Raw genomic sequence first — 21,836 nt, 5'->3', positions numbered from 1 at the left:
CCCCCCCCCCCGGCTTCTAGTAGGTGTTGTGGTTAGACTCGAACCAGGTTCAGATCCCCTCTTGCCATGGAACTTACTGGGTGACCCTGGGTACTTACTCTCAAACTAACTGAACTCTCAGAGTTGTTATGAGGATAAAATGAAGAGGAGGAGACCCGTGTGCAGGCCCGTAGCCAGGATTTTGTGACTTGCGGGGCAATTTTTTTTCTGGCGGGGCTGAAGTTCTCAGTGTAGAAAGAAAAGCCAATAGAAAGCTGTTACCAGCATAGATCTCTAAATTGCAAGCTGTCAACCACTTTGGATGATAGTTCTCAACTGTTGCAAGTTAATCACTTCTGCCAGCCCAAGCAACAGTTTTGATAACAACCCGGCAGATGTGGGCGATGACTTCTATAATCAAGAAAACTTAGGCAGAAAAACTCTCTTAAAGGAGACCAGTTTCTAACGGAATTAGAAGGGATACTAGAGGTCACCTACTCCAACCCCTTGGCTCAGTGTGGGAATTAGTCAACTAAAGCACCCCACTCTGCTTAAAAAAGTGCACACCTTTAAAAATGTTTAAAAATGATTGGAAAAAGCATTTACGGGAGCAATTCTTGTGGGGCAATTCTTGTGGGGCTGCGCCTTCAAGAAAGGGGGTGGAGCACCCAAAAGCCACACTGTAGCTACAGACCTGCCTATGTGTGCCACTCTGTGCTTTGGAGGAAGGGTGGGGATTAAAACACACTATATAAATAAACATTTTACCTGGCTTTTTAGCCTGATAGTGGCAAATTGCAATTGTAAAATACAGGTCTATTATTGTTTATTATTTATTATATTTATACCCCGCCCATCCTGCAAACAGGCTCAGGTCTATAAAAACAGATATCTGGAAAGGCGGGATATAAATATAAACAATAAATAAAAATAAAATCAATACTCAGGGAAGCATCTCTTAAATCCAGGCAGGATGGAGGGGGCCGCTGGCAACTTTCTCTGGATGAGGGTATGTAAATGAGAACGTTAACATCCAGGCAGGATGGAGGGGGCCGCTGGCAGCTTTCTCTTTTCCCTCTGGCCTCAGGAATGATCATTGATGACTGGGAGCCTGGGCTCCCACCTGGAGCTGGAGCCAGGACCATGGCCTAGCTGCTTCTCCTAGTGTGGCATCACTAGACCTTGCTTTCTCTGGTAAAACCCATTATATTCCATTTGCAATGGAAGCAGAAAATCAGTTCAGCTTTAGTCTGGGAATGCCAATGAGGACTGCATTGGGGTTGTACCTTCTTGAGTGATAGAATGAAAAGTTTTATATGTTGTATTCCTGAGAAAATAAAAAATTTGTTTACCAAAAAAAAAAAGAAGTAGCCCATTGGATGGGTCTGGAGAATTGCCCTTCTCTGGGAATGTCTTCAGTTAAGGAGGCCGTTTCCTCTTCTTCCATTTGTGGAAGACTAGTTGCTGCCATTTCTGTGATATTTGCAGCAAGTTATGCTACCTTCAGCAGCATGGCGGTATTTCTGCATTGCCAAAGTAAGAACCGTCATGTTTCTTGTCCTCATACAAAACCAATGTCTGCCTAACTGTTTTGGTTCCTAGTTTAAAATTGCCTCTGTGGCTATTCAGACCTCCTTGTTCGACCTTTTGGCACTCTTGTGATCCATATTCAGAGGAGAATATATCCACAGTAATGAAATCTGCTTCTTTAAGCAATGATCGTTGTAGTTTAAGAAATCTGGTTAGTGGTTTGTGACTGTCAAAGGAGTGGCCTTTATTTACTTGTAAATAGTCTCTGGTCCTTCCGTATAACTGATTCTTGACTTCTTCCTATATAAACATATTCATTTTGAGCCTATTTCCAGAGGAGATCCAGGAAATTACAGGTCAGTCAGTCTAACGTCAATACCGGGTAAGTTGGTGGAATCTGTTATTAAAGAGAATTAGTTGGCACATTGATGAACAAAAGGTATTGAGGAAGAATTAGCATGGATTCTGTAAGGGAAGATCTCATCTCAATAACCTTTTAGAGTTCTTTTAGGGGGTGAACAAACCTGTGAACAAGGGGGACCCAGTAGGCTTCTGGAAAGTTCCTCATCAAAGGTTCCTAAGTAAACTCAGCAGTCATCGGATAAGAGGACAAATCCTTTTGTGGATTAAAAACTGGTTAATGAACAGGAAACAGAGAGTGAGTACAAATGGGCAGTTTTCGCAGTAGAAGGTGGTAAGCAATGGAATACCACAGGGCTCAGTACTAGGTCCAGTGCTTTTTAACCTGTTCATTAATGATTTGGAGTTGGGAGTAAGCAGTCAAGTGGGTGGGTGCTGAAAACCAAGGAGGACTGTGAGGTGCTCCAGAGGGATCTGTCAAGGCTGGGCAAGTGGGCATCAACATGGGAAATGAGGTTCATTGTGGGCAAGTGAAAAGTAATGCACATTGGAGCCAAAGATCCTAACTATATATACACATGTTGATGGGGTCCAAACTGGTGGTAATTGACTGGGAGAGAGATAATTCATTGAAGATGTTGACTCAGTGTGTAACTGTAATAAAAAAAGGCAAATGCTGTTGGGGATTATTCAGAAGGGGATTGGAAACAAATCAGCAAGTATCATAATGCCCCTGTATAAATTGATGGTGCAGCCTCCTTTGGAATACTGTGTACAGTTCTGGTCACTGCATCCCCCCAAAAAGATATAGCATTGGAAAAGGTGCAGAAAAGGGCAACTAAAATGATTAAGGGAATGGAACACCTTCCCTACAAAGAAAGGTTAAAGAGGTTATGGTTCTTTACCACATGATAGAGGTTTACAAAATTATGCATGTGATAGAGATAGCAGAGAAAGAAGTGCTTTTTTTCCCTTTCTCACAATACAAGAACTCATGGGCACTCAGTGAAGTTAATGAGCAGTAGGCTTAGAACAGATAAAAGGAAGTACTTCTTCACCCAAAAAACACATGAAATTCACTGCCACAGAAATTGGTGACAGCTACAAGCACAGACAGCTTCAAGAGGGGATTGGATAAACATATGGGGCAGAGGCCCATCAGGCGCTATTAGCCACAAGGTATAGATGGAACACCATGTCTGGGACAGTGATGCTCTGTATTCTTGGTGTTTGGGGTACAACAGTAGGAGGGCTTCTGGAGTTCTGACCCTGCTGTTGGACCTCCTGATGGCACCTGGGTTTTGGCCATTGTGTGACACAGAGTGTTGGACTGGAAGGGCCGTTGGCCTGATCCAGCATGGGTTTTCTTATGGGCCATTGGCCTCATCCAACATGACTTATGTTCTAATCCGCCCCTTTAATTCATTGAGGTTTCCCAAGCAAAGGCTTCACAACACTTTGGATGAAAGTGACCAGAGCAAAAGCAAACTAAGAGACTAGCTCTTATGCAAAAGCAGGATCAGGGCTGCTCCAAATCCAGCTCGTATGCACATGTGGTCTGTCCATTGAGATGAATGCGGAAGAACTGTAGGTGGGGAGACTAAACATCCACTGGACTGGGGATAAATCATGAGCAACTTGTCACTCAAACGAGGTGAAGCTAGCAGCATCTGCCTCTTAGTTGTTTGCTTTATAATGGATTTTCCCTGGCAAATGTTTGCAAAAGCTGTACTTTCCTATCATGCTAGCCATGCTGGAAAATGTGGGGTTTTCCAGCTGTTTGGGTTTTCCCTCTGCTGCTTCCTCCCTTGTTGTTTCTCACTCATGCTTCCATTTCATATAGCTACAGACCTACAAAGTCAGAAGGAGGAGCCAGGGAAGCACTTGGTATTTTGGAAGTGGTAGGTAGTGATACATCCTGGCAGAGCCACCTCTGGGCTTCTCTCCAGCTATGCCCGCTTAAGATTTGGACTTTGATGTGCACATTGCCATACCACTGGCACACACTGATCTAGCCAGGCAACCTTCCTGTGACATCTCCCACCTCTGCCTCTGGAAGTGGAGGTATAATAAATCCTCCCTCCTTCAGTAGGGTGACAGGGATGTTGATGATGATCCATGCACATATAAACTGCTTTGCATATAAGCCCTGTGGCAGTTATGAGCTTGAGGGAGCAATTAGCCAAAATGCTTCACAGCCCTAATCAATTCCCCAGATGTCTTGTACTTTTCTTGGTTGGGATTGGGGCTGCAGCACAACGAGAGGATTTTTGGACTCTTTCCTTGCATGTTATTTGCCCAAGAGAAACCCTCCCCCCAGTCACTACTGTCCCTGGTAAGTTCAAGAGATCATGTGTAGTATGTTGTCCCGTACATATCCACATAAAGAAAGGTAGTGCATGTGCTTAAGACTGTTGGACTAGGACTGGGGACACCCAGGTTCAAACATCTTCCCACCTGAACATACACGAAGCTACCTTCTAAGGGTCACGGCACTGGTCTCTCAAGGTAGGTCAGGATTGTGCACTTTGATTGGCAGCAGCTCTCAGGGGGCTTGGGAAGGAGGTCTTTTACAGCACCTACTACCTGATCCTTTTTTAAAAAATGGAAGTTGACAGGGATTGAACCTGGGACCTTCTTCATACAAAGCAGGAGCTCTTCCACTGAGCCACAACTGCATCGCATCCATATGTGTGACTTTGGACCAGTCTTTCTCTCAATCTAACCTACCCCAAAGGGTTGTTGTGAGGGTAAAATAAAAGGCAGAGCCACGTCCTTGGAGGAAGATGGGGTGAGGGGTATACAAGCATAATAGAATTCTCTAGTTTTGGAAATCTAAGTAGTATGGCTGTATCAAATTAATTATTGGTGTGAGTTTTCTAGTGGCCGCAGGTCCAGTGTTTGAAACGGTTTATGTGGGGTGGGTGGGCCCAGAACTACTAGCAGCTAACTATTATGCTGCTAAGAAGAATTCCACTTCAGAGTTTCTTCCAGAACACTGCCTGAAGACAGTCAGATAGATTGACTTTTCTCACAGTATTTGAGGGTATTCTTAAGTCTTGCCTTCTCATGCTGTGTTAGAAAAGAAAAAATGGGCAACCAAATGTAAATGTTAAAGATTATTTTATGCGCATAACAGCCCTGTGAGGTAAATTAGGCTGAAAGAAAAAGAGTGATTTGCTCACATCTACCCAATGAATTTCACAGCCAAACAGAGCTTTGAATTCAGGCCTGGCCAGTCCAAGGAAGGAGATATGTGCTCCTACTAAGTTATTCTTCAAAGGTTGTTTTGTAAAGTTTATAATCATCTGCCTTGGAAGAAATTGCAAGGTTTCTTTTTTTAAAATAGCTCATTTCCCCACCCCCACCCCCCGCAGACGCAGTAAATTAGATGCTGAAATATCATGGGGGGGGTGCGCTTTTCTATTGCACAAGGTACCCCTTGCAGCCGTCTTCTCAAGTGAATAATATTCCCACAGTTCTCTGGCATTCCTCCCTGCTTCTGCCCCAATTACAAGAATCCCCTTAGGTAGTAGCCCTGTGTGAGGTGGAGAATCTGAGAACCATTTTTAATAGGCTTGCCTCTGTGGGCATGCAAACTTATTCTACCTGTCACGTCCAACAAAGTATTTCACTGTGGCTGTGTTAGGAGGGTGAAAGGATTTATTGAACTATTGGTGGGATTAAATAGATGGGTTCATTAACTGTTGGCTAAATTTTAACTGAGCATTATCAATATGTCTTTTGTAGATGGTGCTTTTTTAAAAAAGGGGGGGAGTCAGTATTGCACAATTACTCAGCTGCTCCTTTGGATGCTGTCATCTGTTCTTAAGGTCACATTTCTTTGGTGGGGAAAATGGATTTGCATTGCATGGACAGCTGAATATATGATGCAAACTCCACACTTACCCAGGTTCTGGTCTCTGGTTTAATTTATAAAGCAAAAGTGCACTGGCTTTCCTTACATTCAGATATATGTGCATTCACTGCAATGTGTGCACAAGGCAACAGTCAGTGAGAGAAAAGGAATCCTGCCTCCAACCTTGCATGTGGCATATCATTTTGAAGTCATGTTCCATGGACTATGGATGTGAGAACACTACAAGCTTCTATTGGCTTGTGCCTGTGCCATCAGTAGTATTAGATGGCACAAGTCCTCTCTTTGCCAATGGCAGTACTAATCTGTGTGTTTTTATTTTAAGAAAATTATTTTTAATTAGTCCCCTATTTTCCCCATTTGGGATGCATAAATAAAAGGTGTGTTGATTTCAAGTGTCAGATGTGTTGAACAGGTATTCCTTATACCTAGGAAAACCCTTTGTCTGGAAACCTGATACTCTTAACATAGGTTTTTATTTATTTTGTTTGGAACACCTTGATGCTACCTTTCCACCCAGTCAGGGTCCACAGAGCAATAAACCTCAAAACACATAAATAAAATACAGTTAAAATATATAATTCAATTAAAAACACACAAGCAACCCTAGGAAGAGGGCCAATAACCATTATTGGGGGTATGCCAGATGAAACAATAAAGTCTTCATCTGCTGGTGAAAGACACCGATAGAGGGAGGCAGACAAATTTCCTTGGGGAAGGAGTTCCAAAGTTTTGGTGTTCGATGGAGAAGGTCCTTTCTCGGGTCATCACCCCAAAAGCCTCAGGTGTCAGGGGTCTCCAGGGATGACGACTGAGCATGCAGGTTCATATGGGAGAAGGTGGTTCTTCAGGTATGTTGGTCCCAGGCTATACAAGGCTTTAAAGGTCAATATCAGCACCTTGAATTGAGTCCAGAAGCAAATTGGAAGCCAGTGTAGGTGGAACAAGACTGGAATGATATGGTCCTTATGACCCACTCCAATCAGCACTCTAGCTGCAGTTTTATGTTAGCAACTGTAGCTTCTGAACAGTCTTCAAGGGCAGTCTCACATAAAGCACATTGCAGTAATCTAATCTAGATGTCTCCAGGGCATGCACCACAGTGGCAGGATCTTTTCTGTCCAAGGGCCACGCGGCTCACCCTGGCACCCCCAGCCACTGCTACCGCCTGTTTATCTAAAAGGAGGCCTTTTAGACAAACCCCCAAGCTACAAACCTGCTCCTTTAAGGAGAGTGCAGTCCCATACAGAACAGCCCCATATCTTCAGTTGATCTCTCCCAGCAACTTTACATAAATGTTGAAAAGCATGGGGGGCAATATTGAATCTTGGAGAGCCCTAAAGGCCAAGGGGCAGAGCAGCAGTCCCCCAGCACCACACTCTGAAACCTACCCTTGAGGTAGGACCAGAACCACCGCAAAACAGTGCCTCCTAGTCCCTAAAGGTGACCCAGATCAATGGCAATCGATGATCGACTGTACCAAAAGCCTCCCGAGAGATCCAAGAGAATTAACATGGTCGCATTCTCCTGGCACATGTCAGCCACCAGGACAAGCGAGGCCGATTCAGTCCAGCTAGGCCTGAAAGCAGATTTGAATGGATCTAAATCATCTCTCTCATTCAAGAATATCTGGAGTTAGCCAGCCACCATTCATTCAGTCAGTCACCTTGTTCAAGAATGGTGCTGTGAACTTAGGCAGACCACAAGAAGGGAAGGCAGGGAGGGTTGCCTCAGTGCTTAGTGCTTGTGGCCCTTTTTTACACGCCCCGGGAAATGCTGATCACCACTTTGGGGTCAGGAAGCAATTTTTCTCCAGGCCAATTTGGCCAGGGATCCTGGAGGGTTTTTTGTCATCTTCTGAGCATGGAACAGGGGTCACTGGGAGTGTGGAGGGAAGGCATTTGTGAATTTCCTGCATTGTGCAGGGGGTTGGACTAGATGACCCTAGAGATCCCTTCCAACTCTGTGATTCTATTATTTGAGACTGGAAGGTAGTTATTCAACTTTCCTGGGTTTCTTTGGGAGCAGAAGCATCACTGTCCGCTTCAAGGCATGAGAGATCACCTCCACTCTCAGGGAGGTTATTTACCATCTCCTGGACCCATCTTCCCACCCCCCACCCCCAGTAGATTTAAGCAGCCAAGAGGAGCAATATAATTGTTATAACTAATTCAAGTGGAAGAATTCATGACAGTTTGTAAGATTCTGAAATCTTCAGATCTGACCATTATTCTGGAACCTGGCTGTTCAGAGTCCAAGAAGTCATACTTACCCATCAGTAGAATTAAACCTGTAATCTCCTTCTACACCATACTAAGGCTTTTTCTCTCACGCTGAAACCAAAATGTTCTCCCCATCCCATTAAAATGGCCTGGCAGATGCTACCTGGCATATGGGGAGAGGGCAACTGTGACATTAGCCTCCATCCCCCACCCTACCCCGCTTCAGCCTCAGAGTCTGCAGAACCGTCTGGCTGCACAGTCTTCTTCAAGGGCAATATCTTTGCATAATCCTACAGGTTTTGTTTCCCTTTGTCTGAATGTTTGTATTTACCTGCATCTTTGGATGTGAATGGGTAGACTATGAAATGTCGATCTCTCAGTTAAAAATTCTGTGCACTCATCACTACTTGCTTTCTTGGGTTGCCAAATATCTGCCTCCGTCTCCTCTGCAAGTGAGAATTCTAATTGCCTACAAAACAGGGACTCTTTCTCCTTTCTGCCTGCAATTTGGCAAGGAGGATTGTTTGGCAGAGAAGTAAATCTCTGAGAATTTCATCCCCATCAAAGCAAAACCAAACTGGAAAGGAAGAAACCATTTGTGCACATCCCTAATTTGCCATTGGCATTAATGTCTGGTAGAAATCTCTTTGCTCATCTCTACTGCAGTCATGCTAATTTGTTTGCTGGGGGCAATGATCACTTATCAAATAAGTACCTTCTTTTTTTGTTCTGGACTGAAACTCTCTTTGTAAGCAAGTGAATCTTTTGGCTTGGTTTTCAACAAGCATGCAAGTTCAGGTGCCAAAACTGCATTTCCTGTCCCAGTAACAGCGCATACAGCTGGTGAATTTTGCAAGCACGCAACCTCTATCCACTTCTCTAGTTATGAAACTCTGGTCTAGAGAGTGGGGGGGAGGGGGGCCCTGGTGGTGAACTTTTGCTGATATTCTCAGGGCCAGTCCTGTGTTCCTTCTATAATAGCAACAGACATTCAAAAGCTAAATGTTATCGAAATGGCCAAAGCTGCTGTTATCTGTGGAATTTGTGGCTATTCAGAGGTATTTCTCTCAGGAGTGCATTCAGGTACTCAGCAGGGAGAAGTCTAACCAGGCAGGCCACAGCTCAGTGATAAGGTACGTGCTGAGCATGCCAGAAAGTCCCTGGTTCAATTCTTGGCATCCCCCCATTTAGCAGGAATAGGAAAAGTTTCTGCCGGAGACCTTGGTGAACCATTGCCAGTTAGAGAAGGCACGGAGTTAGTTGGCCCAGTTTTCTGAACCAGTGGATTGGATCCCATGAATCCATTGTGCTCTCGTGACACTCTTCTCCAGTGCAAGGAGCCTCAGGCCTCTTGCATCAGGGAAATAACTCCTTACACTGGAGAAAATCATCACCGCTAGCACAGCAGACATAAGAACATAAGAGATGCCAATGTTGGATCAGGCCAAAGGTCCATCCAGTCCAACACTCTGTATCACACAGTGGCCAGAAATACCAGTGCCATCAGGAGGTCCACCAGTGGGGCCAGGACACTAGAAGCCCTCCCACTGTTGACCCCCCCCCCCAAGCACCAAGATGACAGAGCATCACTTGCCCCAGAGTCCCTATCTATACCTTGTGGCTAATAGCCACTGATGGACCTCTGCTCCATATGCTTATCTAATTCCCTTTTGAAGCCGTCCATGCTTGTAGCCGCCACCACTTCCTGTGGCAGTGAATTCCAAGTGTTAATCACTCTTTGGGTGAAGAAGTACTTCCTCTTATCCGTTCTAACCCGACCGCTCAGCAATTTTCATGGAGTGCCCACGAGTTCTTGTATTGTGAGAAAGGGAGAAAAGTATCTCTTTCTCTACCTGCTCTTTCCCATGCATAATCTTATCAACCTCAATCATGTCACCCCTCAGTCGTCGTTTCTCCAAGCTAAAGAGCCCGAAGCGCCTTAACCTTTCCTCATAGGGAAAGTGTTCCAACCAGCGGGATCCAACCCAATAAGGCAGAATGATGATCTCAGTGTTAAAAGTTGTGCATCTTCCATTACTTACGTGCAACACAAAGCTTTTAAGAAAAGTTGCCTTTGACAGAACGTGGCCTGTCTGCACATCTGCCTCATTCCAGAATAATGGGAGACTTTGACTGCAATTCAGATGTCCCAAACAAGCAGCTGTTTGTTAGGAAGAAGCATGAATCTGGTTAGTGATGGGGCTTGCACAATCCCTCCCTTCTCCCGTTATGTATAGATGGGGGACTGGAGGCTTCCTGGTTTTGTTGTGGTGTCCAAATGTGGGTGCCTGAATAAATAGAGATTTGTCTGTAGGGATGAAAATGAATAAAGCAGGCAGGGTTGGATTAGGACGCGGTGAGGCCCTAAATTATTTCAAGGATAATAGGACCCTCCAAAATGATCATTCAGTTATTTTTTATAATTGTTTGTTTGTTTAGATGCCTCCCATAACCCAAGGCCCTAAACTGTAGTAGAATCATACAGTTGGAAGGGACCTCCAGGGTCATCTAATCCAACCCCCTACACAATGCAAGAAATTCACAAATACCTTTCCCCCCACACCCCCAGTGACCCCTGTTCCATGCCAAGTGCTAAGTTTGCACAGAAATCCAGGTCTGAAAATAGGAGTCCAGTGGCACCTTTAAGATTTATCAAAATCTATTCCAGTTTAAACTTTCACAAGTCAGAGCTCATTTCGTCAAATGCATAGAAGTGTAAATCTATCAGGCCAACTGATCTCTCTTTGTAACATTCCCACCCCAAAACTTACACCTTTCTATAGCATATATATAAAAGGACTATGAAGAAAGGTTAGAATGCTTGGGGCTCTTTAGTTTGGAGAAACTACGGCTGAGGGGTGACATGATCGAGGTTTATAAGATTATGCATGGGATAGAGCAGGTAGAGAAAGAAGTACTTTCCCCCCCTTTCTCACAATACAAGAACTCATGGGCACTCAATGAAATTGCTGAGCAGTCGGGTTAGAACAGATAAAAGGAAGTACTTCTTCACCCAAAGAGTGATTAACACATGGAATTCACTGCCACAGGAGGTGGTGGCGGCTACAAGCATGGATGACTTCAAGAGGGAATTAGATAAGCATATGGAGCAGAGGTCCATCAGTGACTATTAGCCACAAGGTATAGATAGGGGCTCTGGGGCAAGTGATGCTCTGCATTCTTGGTGCTTGGGGGCAACAGTGGGAGGGCTTCTAGTGTCCTGGCCCCACTGCTGGGCCTCCTGATGGCACTGGTATTTTTGGCCACTGTGTGAAAGTGTTGGACTGGATGGGCCATTAGCATGATCCAACATTGACTTCTCTTATCTTATGTTCTCTTATGACTGGTGTATAGCATATATAAAGGGACTGGTGGCTTTACACTCCATTGCTCTATCTCACAAAAAGTTACGTTGGAATAAATTTTGCTAGTCTTCAAGGTGCTACTGGTGTGTGTATGTTTTAAGTGCCATCAAGTTGCTTCCGACCTATAGTGATCCTATCAATTAGCAATCTCCAAAATGCCCTATCATTAACAGCCTTGATCAGGTCCTGCAAATTGATTGAGACAATCCCTCTCATGTTGGGTCTTCGTCTTTTCCTGCTGCCTTCCACTTTTCCTAGAAGGTTGTCTTTGCCCGTGACTCTTGTCTTCCCATGATGTGTCCAGTACAATAGCTGCAGTTTAGTTATTTTAGCTTATAGGGAGAGTTCAGGCTTAATATGATCTAGAACCCACTTCTTTTGTCTCTTTGGTGGTCCGCAGCATCCGTAAAACCCTCCTCCAACGCCACGTTTCAAATGAAACCGCTTTCTCCCTCTCACGGACTCCTGTTTTATTCCACTGCTTTGAGATCAACACTGCTACTCATCAGGGATTAAACTGGGATCCTCAAACTGATAACTGAGTTCGTCCCTGTCCTGCTTCTGATGGCTGAAAAGAGCTTAAGTGTTTGCTTGTTTGTTTGCAAAGTAGCTCCACACCAGCACCTCCAGTAAAACTTTGTACTTAAAAGAGTGGGACTTGGCTTGAGGTATCAGCAGTGTTGTTCCCAGGCATGTGTAGAGAGTGAGACTGGCTATTTGCCACCCGTTGCCTCCTCCTCCCTAGTAGCACAGCATGCAGAGGTTTTGCAAGATAAAGGCATTCCAAGCCACCTGGACATTCTGTGAGTGCTTCTGGGATTATTCATGCAGAGCAGGAGGAAAAGAATGTGGGCCTGGGGGAGTCCTGGCTGCATTCTTCACCTCTGACCGGTTTTGCCCTTGGACATATTTGAATCTGCAGGACCACGCCTTACCAAGGATGCAGCTGGAAGCCGCTTGCAAACGCTGAGATTTCTTACCTGCTTTTCTGGTGGACTGGGATATATTTGGTGCGCTGAACGCCTATCTTAACATTGCTCTTATTCCTATTTCCATGAAGGCCATTACGATTTTAATGTGTGTTGGTTGTTCAGTGTCTCATTATCTAGGAGAGCCAGCTCGCTTAGACAATCTGGTACTCTCTCCTGTATAGAATGCAAAGGTGGGCTGCGATGTGGCTCTGCATCCTATCCGGCTGGCTGCAACTTCTTTCTGAGAACCTGCATCTTGCTGCTGTTGAAGTCAGTTTGATTTTGTATAGGCCTTTCTTACTCTGCTAAATTGCAAGGTGGGGAGGGGTGGGGCAGCGGAAATTCCGAATCAGTAAAGATGCCCATTCTCACAACCTGAGTTGTTCAACACTGATCTCCATCCTTTTCCTGCACACGATACCCCTGGAACATCAGTGAATAACAGGTCAGGCAGCTTCTGCCTGGTGCAGAAATAATGAGCCCAATCTCATTAATTGGGTGTTAACAAGTTTTGGAGAGGGTTATAGGCGTATGTTGTCCCTCCCTTGCCTGGAGAGAATTGCCCCCTTTCCGGCCCTAATTGTGGTTAAGGGATAAGTTAGTACCAGCTTTAATTGTGGTTATGACCAATCATTTTCCCTCAGGGTTTGCTTAACCACCTTCAGAAGTTAGCTTCAACTTTGTAGGGTTGCCAGCCCTGGCTTGGGAAATTCTGGGAGATTTGGGGACAGTGCCAGGGGAGGGTCAGGTTTGGGGAGATGACGGAGCTCGGTGGGGATGTGATGTCTCTCTAGGACATCTGTTCCTTCACTTTCCGAAGCTACCATTTCCTCAAGTCTTAGTTAAATGGGGGGGAACTGGTTTGTCTTCATCTTTACTAAGGTTGGAAGGCAGGAATTTGCATCAAGAAGAGATTCCCTGGGCAGGACTTTGCAGCCCTTTGGCTAGCTCCTGGTCTCCCCCTCTCCCTCCCTCTCTCTTTGGTGAGTATTTTGTTTGTATGTTTGCCTGGAAGTCATGGTTGACTTCTGGTGACCCCTAGTGGGGCATGGACATTTCAGAGATGTGGCTTACAGTATTGCGAAGAAATGGGTCCATTACATCTGTTCAGGTTGTGAGACACACACACACACCCCGTAGAGGAGGGGATTATTGCCAGCCCTGCCCCTCAGCCACCTGGAGGAGGGGGAGACTTACCAGGGGAAAAAGGAAGGCCCAGGCCATGTCACCAGTGTCGCACAGGAAGTGACGTCATCTCACCAGCATTGTCTGGGTGATGCTCTGGTATATGGGCAAAAACTACATGGTAGAAGCTGCTTTTGCCACAGAGTTTTGGTCAAGATACCAGAGCGTTGCAGCAGTGGCACAGTGTGATGGTGTCACTTCCTGTGCAATGCCAGCAACGTGGTCTGGGCCTTCTTCTTTCTTCTGGTAAGTCTGCCCCCCATCCCTCACCAGTTGCCAGGAGGAACCTGACAACCCTAATATCTGTATTTAGTTGCATCTGAAGGAACTAAAACTAGTCCTTATTAAGTAAGTCTCTGATGTTTCACTTTCTTTTACGCTTGACGAAGAGTTCTATGCAGCTTTGAAGGCTGTGTAATCCTCCATCAACAGAAGTTGGTTCAGTAAAATACAGTATCTTGCCTATTTTTCGTGGCTTACCTAATTCAGTAGCATTTCGTCCACAGACTTTAAAAGAAGCATGTTGGGTCCTGGTCACACGGGCTGGAAAATGCGGGGGTGGGGGGAGCATGCCTGTTTGCCCCCGAGCAAAGTAACGCGCAGCAGCCCGATCACATGTCCCGTCGAGGTCCCATGGTTGGGCTGTTAGGTGCCGATCACACGGCTATCCTGCGGTGCGGCAAAGAAATGGCACAGCGCGATCACACAGGTAATCGCTAGGCGCCGCTTCCATGGCAAACGGGAATTTTTTTTCTTACCAAAAGTTGTGCATGTGCATGATTGTTTGTGCGCATCCTTTGGAGACTTTTTTTTAAAAATCCAGTTTGCGACGGGACATGGACGGGCACCGGATGCCATGAGATTCAAGCGGAAACGCAATCAGACACCCGCCCTTGCCCCACGTTTTCTGGAAACTAGTACCTTATATGTGGTAGTTTTTTACTCCGCATCTTCGGCGAGAAGCCACGGGTTAGTCACGGGTGCACTACGCCTCCCAGATGTTCTGGTGTGATCGTGCCTGGAAAATCTGCGGGACAATCGTGCCTTCAGCGCAGCAAATGCTCCATGTGGATGGGGCCTTGGTCTTTTTTTCAGTATATAATTTCTCCTGATCATCCCCCCCATCCCCGGCTGTGTGTGTGAATGCTTTAACATTTAGTTCCTAGTGTTGCTTTAATGCTGCTTTAATGTTGCTGCATTCTTTGGGTATATGTCACTCCTTTTTACTATCACAATCTTTCTTTTTTGTTTATGTGCCTGTTTCCACCCACCCACCCTCCTTTCCACCCCTGCTTTCTTGGATTTCCAATGCTTCACACAGCAACCAGATCTGGTTCAGATTCAAAGGGCTCCAAAGGTATTTTCAATGGGTACTTGACATGCCTTTTTAAATAAGGAAATGCCTTATTTAAAAGGCTCTTCTGTTATTTGTCACTTAACCATACTAATAAGGTGCCAGCTGTGTGGAATCTCTGATAATGACACAGCTCAGTTGCTATGGGGACCACCTTATTTGCTGGAGCTGATCGTCATTACCACATAACTAATAGCCACACACTGTTAGAACTCCCTGCTAAGAAACCCTGTCTTCTTTGGTTGGAATAAGATAATATAAACTATGCATCAGTTTAGTACAAAACTATTTGGTTTGATGGTTTAGAATTTTCCTCTTTTTTGTCCAACTTAATCGCCTGTGGGTCAGGGTCAGGCCCCACAAGCCACTGTGCTATTCAGTCACTAGGTGACTTTGGGTCTGCCACTCTGGATAAACCTACCTCACAGTGATGTTGTGAAGATTAAAAAGAAAGGGAAGAACCGTGAACCTTGAACTCCTTGGAGGAAAGGCAGGATAAGAAATAATAAATGCATACTCGATGCAAACCTGTATCACACACACACACACAAATGTGGCCCTACCAAATATAAATCAAGGTGCAGGTAAAATGTTATTCTTAGTTAGACTTGTAAGAAACAAGTTATATATGTGTATTACTATGATGCAAACATGTTGAAAATGCAGATAGGTATTGCTGAACTACCTTTGGGGGGGGGGTTAGGAAGGAAGCTATCTTGATGTGTCTTGATTTCAGCAGATACCCATGTAACGGTGACTGTTTTGTTTTGTGTTTTCCAGGGAAGGAGATTGGTGGCTGGCTCATTCCCTCACCACTGGTCAGAAAGGCTACATCCCCAGTAACTATGTCGCACCCTCAGACTCCATCCAGGCTGAAGAGTAATTGAAACCTTTTAGACAGTTAAAAGAGCAGTGCACAATGGTTCAGTCCAATCTTCCAGTCATCGCTACCAGCAGTGCCAGGTCCAGGTTTTGGAGGGCCCTGGGCAGACAATGCCCTTATGCCCACCACCGGGTTCCCCTCATGCCTCCCTTTCCTTCCACCCACCCACAGCCCCCCCTACCTGACTGCACATCCTTCCCTCCTGCTGACTGCACCACATTTATGCCCTTTCCTGGACAGCACACTTGCTGTGCGGCTGCTGTGGTTTTCAGGAGTGCCATCACTGTGCACTGTCCTCATGCACTTCCCCCACCATGCTGGGAAGCTGAAACATGGGTGGTGGAGGGCTAGCAAGCAAATGGGCAGGGAAAGGCACCTGGGCAGGTGACAGGAGAGGTGCAGGGGAGGGTCAGTGACAGTGAGCCCCACCAGAAGCCCTGGGCCCTGGCTGCTGCCTCACGTGAGGTTATGTTGAGGCCAGCCCTGATTAGCAGTGACACCTTTTGAGTTTCTAAATATGATTCTCCATGAGTTTGTGGCCTTGGGCTGATGTGTTCATATTCTCTCTCTCTCTCTCTCTCTCTCTCTCTCTCTCTCTCTCTCTCTCTCACACACACACACACACACACACACACACACACACACACACTCACACACTCACACACACTTATTCCTTGATTACTGCAGTGACCAGGACTGAGTCACCTGTACAGATAAGCCTTTACACATCATAGGTAGAACTTACATAGGTTTTCACATAATGGGATCATTCTGACTCACCAACAGGCCATGGCTTAACCTAGGGGATCTGTGAGCTCATGCACAGTCTGCTGCTCCTCTCCTATTCCAGTTAGGGGAAGATCTCAGGTTTTGCAGCCAGCTGTAATCTGTCATTGCAGCTGTACGACGAACTATAGCTTATATTGCACTTTACAGACCAGGATGCCAAACCGAGGTTTAATCCTGGTCAAAGAGCACAAACAGTTTAAGGTGAGGGGCTGTGGCTCAGAGAGCCTCTATTTAGCTTGCAGAAGGTCCCAGGTTCAATCCTTGGCATTTCCCGTTAAAGGATCAGATTGCAGGTGATGTGAAACACCTGGAGAGCTGCTGCCAGTCTGAGTGGACAATACAGACCTTGATGGACCAATGGTCAGCTTCATGTGTTCATTGCCTTGAATCCACCAGAGCATTTTCACAGATGGAAATTATTTCTGTTCGTGGAGTGTGACTCCCACAGCAGCCCTAAATGCCCCTCAAATCCTACTCTTGGGACTGTGAAGTCCCCCCCCCCTTCCTGCCTGATTGCCCTGTAGGTATGCAGTCTTCAATCTGCCTGTCCCCCCTCCCCTTTTGCCTTGGAGGGAGGCTTGAAGAAAGAAAGCAGTATTTACTTTAGGTATGCAGAATCCACCTCCTCCCCCTTTGTAACTGGCCTTGATATGCTATTTTGATGACTGGCATAGGGACTGGCCTTTTTACTTGGAGATACTTTAAAATGCTTGGCCATGAAAATGTGATGGTTTTATCTATTATGACTGGTCTGTGAGACTCGTACACACATGGAAGTTATGCACATGCAAGATACCCCTTGATATGAGCATAATCAGAAGCTAAATATTTGTGTGTGATTGCTGTTTTGCATTACAATGCTTGTATGCCTCAGAAGAGCTTGTTCAGAATCCAGCAATACCCATCTAAGCATTTGCACACAGTCCAGGAAAAATGCACAAGGTTACAAAATGGCTCCATGCTTGGTGGTCTGTTTTCCTTTTTATGATCTTTGGATCAGAGGCAGTTTTGGAAAGCATCTTTCTGCTTGCAGCAGGTTTAAGGGCATTAAAACTTTTGTAACCAGGGTAAGCTAAACTACTCTGTGGATGAATCCCTCCCACCAAGGTCATAAAACCTAATGTTTACAACTGGAAGAAATGTCTGTAAATGGGTTCCTTTATATCAGCAGTTTTCCCACACATTTATCTTGTAGGAAACAAGGGGCTGTGGATATTCAGGCCCCTTTAGAAAATACAGGGGGAGGGGTATTCAACAGGCACCCTCCCCCTGGCCCGTGTGACAGGAGAAGCTTTCCTGTAACCCCTGAACTGAATTCAGTCTGGAGTTCTGATGGGGGGAGCCACAGACAAGGGAATTGGGAATCCAGCATCTTCTGCCAAGAACAGCTACATTTAAGGTTCCTTTTCATTTAAGGATAAGTGATTGGGCAAATTATATGTTAATGTGAGAAGAGAATTAGGATTGCCAAGCTTCAGGCATAGCCTGGAAATCTCTCAGAATTACAACTGATCTCCAGACTACAAATATCAGTTCCCCTGGAGAAAATGACTGCTTTGGAGGGTGGAATCCAGTGCTCCCTCTAAGCTGTGGAGTCTTGTGAGCAAAAATTCTACTACTACTGGCATTAAAGTTGTGAGCGAGCGATTTGGCTACTGCATAAATTAGTTTGCTCTGGAGCCATCCTTCCTGAGTAGAGACAAAAATGTGTGAGCCAGAGGCTAAAAAACTGTGAGCTGGCTCACACTAACTTATCTTAGAGAGATCATGTTCTTTGTCTTACTTCTTTCTTAAATACAATAAAAAAAAATTTTAAACTTAGAGCACTGGTGGACTCTATTGCATTATAACCCACTGAGGTTCTTCCCCAGATCTCACCTCCCCCCCAAAAAAAAAATCTCCAGGAGTTTCCCAAGCCAGAGTTGGCAACCCAATACCAGAATCCTGTTTCCAGCAGGGGCTCAAAGGCCTCCGAACCCTACCCCACCCCTACTGTTGCCCCCCCCCACAACTACCGCTCCACAGGTTTGCTGCCTATGGCCATGGCTATGCTGAATTACCATGGATAACAACCACTGATGAACTTGTTCCCCATTAATATTTCAAATCCTTTTTAAAAAATTAATATCTAACAGTAGGCCTTGTGGCAATAAATCCCATAAATTATGTGGCATGGTGTGTGCTTTTGTCAAACGCAACAACAAAAGCCTGTGTATTCATTTCAAGGTAGCTGGATAGCTATCCCTGGTTCACAGGTATTGTTGTTTTTTGAGCCCAAACATGACTGCTTACATTGCTTCGGGCCTTTTTGTTTCAGAGTGCCAGGGCTCAGAATATGAGCTCCAGCATTCAGGGGGAAAAGCATATTGCTACAGTCCAGAGAGGGCAGTACCACCTCAAAAACAATTGAAAGAGCATATGCTTGACTCTTTTTCAATGTCAGAAGCTCCTTGCACATAGAAAGCTAACATGTCAGGGAAAACAAGGGTTCTCTTTTTCCAGATGTGTCATCTTTTCAAGGACATAGGGAGGAGCATATTGTCTCCATTTACCTTCTGAGACTATACAGTCCCATGCTTTTCCTCAGCATATGAATCAGATGTTCCTTTCCCAATTTATCCTTAACCTTGTGCACTGCCAATCTAAGCATTTCTCTTTGCGGCACAGTTTCTTGATCTTTTGTTCACTGTACCAGTGAAGGCCTTTTTTCTTCCTCTCCACAAAAATAGGGGGGCAGCTAGGGCTGAACTTGGAAAGTGTATGTGTGTTGTGTGTATGGATGTTTCTTTTTTAAAAAAAAGCTAGCAGTGACTGAAGGAACTTGGGCAGGCTAACTTGATGATGGAGTCTCTCCATGTTCATCTGTATTCTGCTGTTGCAGATGGTATTTTGGCAAGATCACCCGCCGAGAGTCTGAACGGCTACTACTCAATCCTGAGAATCCCCGAGGGACCTTCCTGGCCAGGGAGAGCGAGACAACAAAAGGTAATGGGCATTTGGTGGAGGAAAATAAGTATCACTGGAAAGGGCATGGCCTACAACCTATGTCCTCTGCTATTAGGAGAATATAAATTCTCTGAGCTTCCAAAACTCTGTTCCCAAACTTCTGGAAGCTGAGAGACACCTTTCTGAATTACAATTAGATATACACTTCACTTCTTTTTAGAGAATGTTGGAATAATTATGCATCCATCCTCGGAGCTGCCTATACCCTGTATGTCTGATGTGAATAACTGTTCTGAGTGTGCCTCTTGACTGGAAGAAAGCAAGGCCAGATGCATAGATGCAACAGGGAGCCTCCTCCAAAAATGGACATAATTCTGCTATGTTGGGACTGACAAGATGGTTCAAATGTTCTTTAAGGAAAGAAAGAGCAGAAATAGATAACCTCATTGTATGCTGGTTGGAAAGAAATGAGACCAGCACAGTAAACCGTGTAGGGTTGCAGTGACCAACATCCTCTATGGGTGAGAGCTTGTAGGAGTAACTCAGTTGATTTTCTCAGGGGACATAATTTGGAAATCACTGTTCTAGGTGGACTTTTCTTACTCACGCAGAAAGGACTTGGAGCAAGTTCACGTATTAGAAATTGGTATCTTAAACCACTTTTGTGGGGTCACTGTGAGCACCCATCTTAAGGTATGATCTATAGTGACTGAAACTTGGTGTCATACATTATCAGGGTGCTGAATTAGTGCTGCTGTTATTTTGCAGATAATATGCCAAATGGCTTGAAAGGCAAGTCGTGCATTGGTAGTGTTCAGGCCTGGAATTTTGGATCCTGTGCAGTCTCTCTAGCTCCCTTTATTCAGGTTCAATACCCATAACTTTTTTAAAAAAAACCAAAACCCCATGCGTCATGTTCATAGTCCTCTACTTATCCTTGTCATATGCATGTATTTTTTTGTTGTCTTTTCCCCCCCCCCCCCCCACTCACACACATTTGATCCAATTGGTGGAGAGCTGGAGTAGGATTTAAATATGTAAGCAGAGAGTCTCCGATCTTGTGGATGTCCTCTTTTGCAAGAGAATGGCTCTAAAACTGGGTCACTGAGCTGGGAATAGCTGGGTAACCAATGGCAACAGGGAACTCTGCCTTTCCTTCCTTTCTATGCTGCCAGGGTTGGCTTGCTGTGGCGTTTACGAGAGCAGGGTTCCAGAGTTTGTGTGTGTGCTGGTTAGATGTAGGATACTTTCAGCACTCATATTTCTTACTAATAGAAGCCTGCAGAGTGAAGAGTTTAGCTATGAACATCCTCTGCCGTCCCATTCCTGATCCATAGAATGGGCTTGCCCAAAGTAGATATTACATAATCTATGAACAGATCAGATAGTTAATCTGCATGGGGAGGTGGACTCTGGGAACAAGGCGACTACAAGGTCATTACTGCAAGAACAGATTGTCCTTATAGAACATGTAATCCCTCAAATATATTGAATTTGGGAATTCTCTCTACATTCTTCCAAGAATGTGATTGCCAACCTCCCAGTAGTACCTAGAGATCTGCTGCTGCTACAGTTGATCTCCAGATGACCAGGATCAGCTCCCATGGAGAAAATGGCTGCTTTGGAGGGTGGACTCTATGGCACTGTACCCTGCTGAGGTCTCTCCCCTGCTGAAGCCCTGCCCTACCCAGCCCCCCCCCCCCAAATCTCCAGAAATTTCTCAACCCAGAGCTGGCAACCCTATCCCTGAAAATTGTGGCCAGTGTGCTGCCCCTTGTCACATATGGCACTAGTGTGTTTTCAGTGGTTGCTTTACAGCAGTTTGCAGCATAGGCTTGCCAAGTCCCCCCAGGGGGCGGGGAAACCCCCGCCCCAGAGGCCCGTTCCCCGCCACTGGTGGATCGGGCCCCGGGGGGAACCCCACCCCGGCGTGCGCGTCACCAGAAAGTGACGTTATGATGCCGGGCATGCTGGGGGCGGGGCCAGGGTCATCCGAGGGAAAACTCTATGGCTGCCCCCTGCCATGGCTCGCAAAGGGCTTGGCCACACCACCCGACACATTAAGCCCAACAGGAAATCAGCGTTTTTCTTTATACATTCTGTGCATTCTCTACATCTCGCAGAGAGAGACTTCTGGTGAATAAATATTTTTGTAATTAAGCATACTTGTCCTTTGGTGCACTGCTCTCACAGTTAAGAGGTAGCATGTAGGAAAACTGGAGAGTATAACTGTTTTGAAAAGCCAGTTCCAAGCACTGTTATTTCTTTGTTTTTGAAAAACCTGCCTAATAATCCGGATTCCTGCGTAATGTTCGGAAGCTGACACTTGAGACAAGTTAACAGCATTAGCAGCAAAGGAAGAAAATATCTTTCCC

General features: G+C 45.4%; 1 protein-coding gene across 1 annotated transcript in view; it reads left to right on the top strand.

Moving 5' to 3' along the window:
• The window catches only part of SRC (SRC proto-oncogene, non-receptor tyrosine kinase), a 59,522-nt gene that overhangs the window by 26,038 nt on the left and 11,648 nt on the right, over positions 1-21,836 (top strand). Inside the window, exons 4-5 of the mRNA XM_015410373.1 lie at positions 15,624-15,722; positions 19,397-19,500. Of these exons, the coding sequence (XP_015265859.1) occupies positions 15,624-15,722; positions 19,397-19,500 (203 nt within the window). The remainder of the gene's footprint in view (positions 1-15,623; positions 15,723-19,396; positions 19,501-21,836) is intronic.

Source organism: Gekko japonicus, unplaced genomic scaffold (assembly GCF_001447785.1).
Source record: "Gekko japonicus isolate JY-2015 unplaced genomic scaffold, Gekko_japonicus_V1.1 scaffold200, whole genome shotgun sequence".
Classification (NCBI taxonomy): domain Eukaryota; kingdom Metazoa; phylum Chordata; class Lepidosauria; order Squamata; family Gekkonidae; genus Gekko; species Gekko japonicus.
This window is presented reverse-complemented; position numbering and strand designations above follow the sequence as displayed.